The following is a 3914-nucleotide window of genomic DNA, read 5'->3' on the forward strand; positions in this document are numbered from 1 at the left end:
AAAGCACTTCTTTAAGGGTTTAAGGGAGGGGAGAGGAAATTCAGCAGACAAGCACCGGAGGATTTGCAGTGCCTTCTGGGGAGGAGGGAGGGAAGATGAGTTCTCAATCATTTGCAAGTAAGGATAAAAAAGAAGAGGAGCTTGGATATAACCAGTAGGAAAAATCACATTGAAAGATCCCTTTCGCCATGTTGCTGTTGGGTCCTCTTTATGTTGGAAGTAGAGTAACTTTTCTCTTTGTAACCTAAAGGGTAACTGAAAAGCCCAATCTATTTAACTTTACCTTCAGACTGTTTTACAGATTAATGGGGCCGCCATGGTAGGGGATTAATGCTCTTTTAGTCCTCAGCGTACACCATATGCTGAAGGCAAACGTTGCAAAAAGATCTGTGTTGTCTTTGCCTTGTATGTGTTCCGCTATTTTACTTTCCACTACCTCTGCCCTCTCTGTATCTTGATTAGAGGATCCTGCTGTTGAGACGGCAGAAGAGGCTAAGGAACCAGCAGAAGCAGATATCAATGAGCTTTGTAAGGATATGTTCAGCAAAATGGCCACCTATTTAACAGGTGAACTGACAGGTAAGGCCAACTGTGAAGGTAACAGATATTTTACTAGCTTTGATCAAAACTGTTTAAAAAACAATATCTGCCGTTTAGTTTGCCAAAATGGTACCCACGTGGGTTGAGATAAAAGAATATCTGATTTTAGCAAAGCTAATGAGGGCTCCAAACAGTCATGCCTATCTTTCAAACGGTCCTTCAGTACGGAACTAGCAACCCAATGCAGCTTAGTTTTCCGATCTCTTAAAACCTTTGTTGTCTTTATGTTAACATTGCCAAATTGCAAACAGCCACTGTGGTAAGTTGTTGGCAGCTATCCTCTTGTCCAAGGTGGGCAAGTTTTGAAAATCCCTCTCTCCTAACCTACTGTATATAGCTCTAAATCAGCAGAGCCTTAAACATGTTTGTTTGACTCTTGGATACTTTTAATGCCCCCATTACTGTCATATCTGAGCACTCGCAAGCTAATGTATTTGTCCTTCTCATATCAGTCAGAGGTAGAGAAATTCAGTTATTCTCACTTTGCAGATAGGAGCAAAGACACAGAAAAGCTTAATAATTAGGTACCTAATTCATGTTGAAATACCTTTGAGGACCTGGGCCTAAGTGAGTTGCACAGGGTCACAGATCTTTTTGCAAAGCGATTTGCTCAGGATTGTGGGTCACAGGCAACCCACATTGCTCAGGGTTCATCCAGGATGAACATGAGCTGCCAATGCAAGGAAGTGGTCAGTAAGGCTAACTGCACCTTGTCGTGCATCTACAGATGCATCACAAGCAGGTCCAGGGAAGTGATCCTTCCCCTCTATGCGGCATTGGTCAGGCCACAGTTGGAGTACTGCGTCCAATTCTGGGTGCCGCACTTCAAGAGGGATTTGGACAGCATTGAGAGGGTCCAGAGGAGGGCCACGCGCATGGTCAACGGGCAGTGTGGCAGGCCCTACGAAGAGAGGCTAAAGGGCCGGAACCTATTCAGCCTCCACAAGAGAAGGCTGAGGGAGGATCTGGTGGTTGTTTACAATCTCACTGGGGGGGCCAGCGAGAATTGGGGGAGGCTCTGTTCCCCCGGGCACCACCTGGGGTTAGTAGGAATAATGGCCACAAATTGTTAGAGAGAAGGTTCAGGCTGGACATCAGGAGACATTACTTTACAGTTAGGGCTGCCAGGCTCTGGAATGGGTTCCCACATGAGGTGATACTCTCTCCTACCTTGGGGGCCTTCAAGAGGAGGCTGGACAGATATTTAGCTGGGGTGATATGACCCCGGCACCCATTCCTGCCTGGGGCAGGGGGGTCGGACCTGATGATCTGTTTAGGTTCCTTCCAACCCTGTGTACTATGATACATAGGAAGTCTCTGATAAAACAGGCATTTGAACTTGCATATCCCTAGTACCAGAATTAATTCTCCTGCGCACTCTCTCTTATTTTTTAATGCTACTTTGAGGAATTGAAGCATCTGTGCAATGTGAAAGATATAAAGGTTAATAAAGAAGTTCTGACTCTAGGATTTGTTTTTGTTTTTTTTCCCCTACCAAAACAGTGTCTGATGTCTTAAGCCTTAATCTTGCAAGCTATTGCATGGACGCACATATCACCACTGCTGTCATTTAAACATCTATAGTTAGACCAGAGTGCTCATTCATGCAGATCAGCTTTCATGTTCAAGGCCTCTGAAGCAGCTATCTCTAGAACAATAGATACTGTAGAAATGAATGTAACTAGAAGGTCTGTATTTCTTGCTGAATGTGTCACATTTATTTTTCAATCCATTTGGAAATTCCAGTTCTCAAAATATTTTTTCCAGCGTGCGTTCTGTGAGGAGTTTTATTAATGGCTAAGCTGTTCTTAGTTTTGTACTGCTCTCATCTTGAAATCTTAAAAAAGTTGCCCATTGTATCCAAACTGCTTGGGCTTTGAATAAAGCTGTAAATATTTTCTTTTCTTAAAGCCACAAGTGAAGACTACAAACTTCTGGAAAACATGAACAAATTGACCAGCTTGAAATACCTGGAAATGAAAGATATTGCTATAAACATTAGTCGGAACTTAAAAGACTTAAATCAAAAATGTAAGTTAAACAAATTGGAAAGGAGTATAGTAAAAGTTGTGTTATGCAGTAAATGAAACTTCTAAGGAGAGGAGACTGTAGAGTCTTACAGGCCTCCAGAATGGATTTGCAATCCATAATGTGTCATATTTTGTGTTGCTAAAGAAAAGAGCACTCTGAATAGAATTGATATTCATCCCTTCGCTTTTCTATGGGAGAGGAAGGTTGGCTTTATGGTAAGCAAAACTGGAGTAAGGAAACCTGGATTGTATTTTCACCTTTGCTATAGGATCCTTCTTTGGTCTAGGGCAAACTGGATAATGACTTAATTCATGCCCTTAGGCTTGGTCCTCGAGCATCGTCATTTGTATGTGGGGTACAATAATATATTCTGCATCATCAATGAGGTGGAGGTTAATAAAATTTCAATGAACGGTGAATTGATAAGAAGTGGGGGTGATTTTTTTTGTATTTATTCCCATTGTATTTCCATTGGTGGTGAGTTTATGAGCATTTTTTTATTATAGTCTTTTTAATTTCGTACTTGGTTCTTTGTTTTTGTTTTTTTTGTTTTTTTTTTGTTTGTTTGTTTGTTTTTTGGCTGCCTTTTTAAAATATTCTGTCCAAAGAATATCCAGAAAAACTCTTGTGTCAGGTCTGAGATGATTTTTGTTGGTGAGCTAATAAGAATTGATGGATATGGCTTTTTTTTCTTTTTCTAAGATGCTGCTCTTCAGCCATACCTGGAACAGATCAACCTCATTGAGGAACAAGTGGCAGCTCTTGAGCAGGCAGCCTATAAGTTGGATGCGTATTCAAAAAGACTTGGTAACTATTTTCCTGTACTATTACTATTGGGCAGGGTGGCCTAATATACAGTGTGCTTGTCATAAGCTAAGAGTAATTCCTTAAAGGGACTGAGTAGTTTACATTGAAAATGTAATATAGGGTTGTTCTGCTTTAAGGAATTTGGATTGTAGCACTTTTTTAAGACTAGCAAGAAGCGTGTTATAACTTGGATAAGTTAGAAGTTACTAGGGGTGCACCGATAAAGATTTTTTTGGCCAATACCGATGGCTGATTGTTAACCAGCCATATCAGCCAATACCAGTCTGATAACTGATATGCAGCCCAGCAGCTTGACGAGCAGCATCCAGCTGGTAAGTGAGGGGGGTGAGAGGGGAAAGGGAAAGGGCATGGCGGGGGTAGATCAGGGCCCGTATGGGGAGGGAGGGAGTGGGCCAGGGGCAGGCGCTTCCCAGCCAGGGCAGGATGTGGGATGGAGCCATGGGCAGCTCATCTAG

At 42.2% G+C, this 3914-nt stretch overlaps 1 protein-coding gene across 1 annotated transcript in view; it reads left to right on the forward strand.

Moving 5' to 3' along the window:
* The first annotated feature begins 427 nt into the window (after nt 1-427).
* BLOC1S2 (biogenesis of lysosomal organelles complex 1 subunit 2) overlaps nt 428-3914 on the forward strand; it is a 6797-nt gene continuing 3310 nt past the window's right edge. The window contains exons 1-3 of the mRNA XM_019502105.1: nt 428-579; nt 2512-2631; nt 3334-3438. Of these exons, the coding sequence (XP_019357650.1) occupies nt 537-579; nt 2512-2631; nt 3334-3438 (268 nt within the window). The 5' untranslated portion in view covers nt 428-536. The remainder of the gene's footprint in view (nt 580-2511; nt 2632-3333; nt 3439-3914) is intronic.

This window comes from Gavialis gangeticus, unplaced genomic scaffold (assembly GCF_001723915.1).
Source record: "Gavialis gangeticus isolate Ggan-Ray unplaced genomic scaffold, GavGan_comp1, whole genome shotgun sequence".
In the NCBI taxonomy this organism is placed as follows: domain Eukaryota; kingdom Metazoa; phylum Chordata; order Crocodylia; family Gavialidae; genus Gavialis; species Gavialis gangeticus.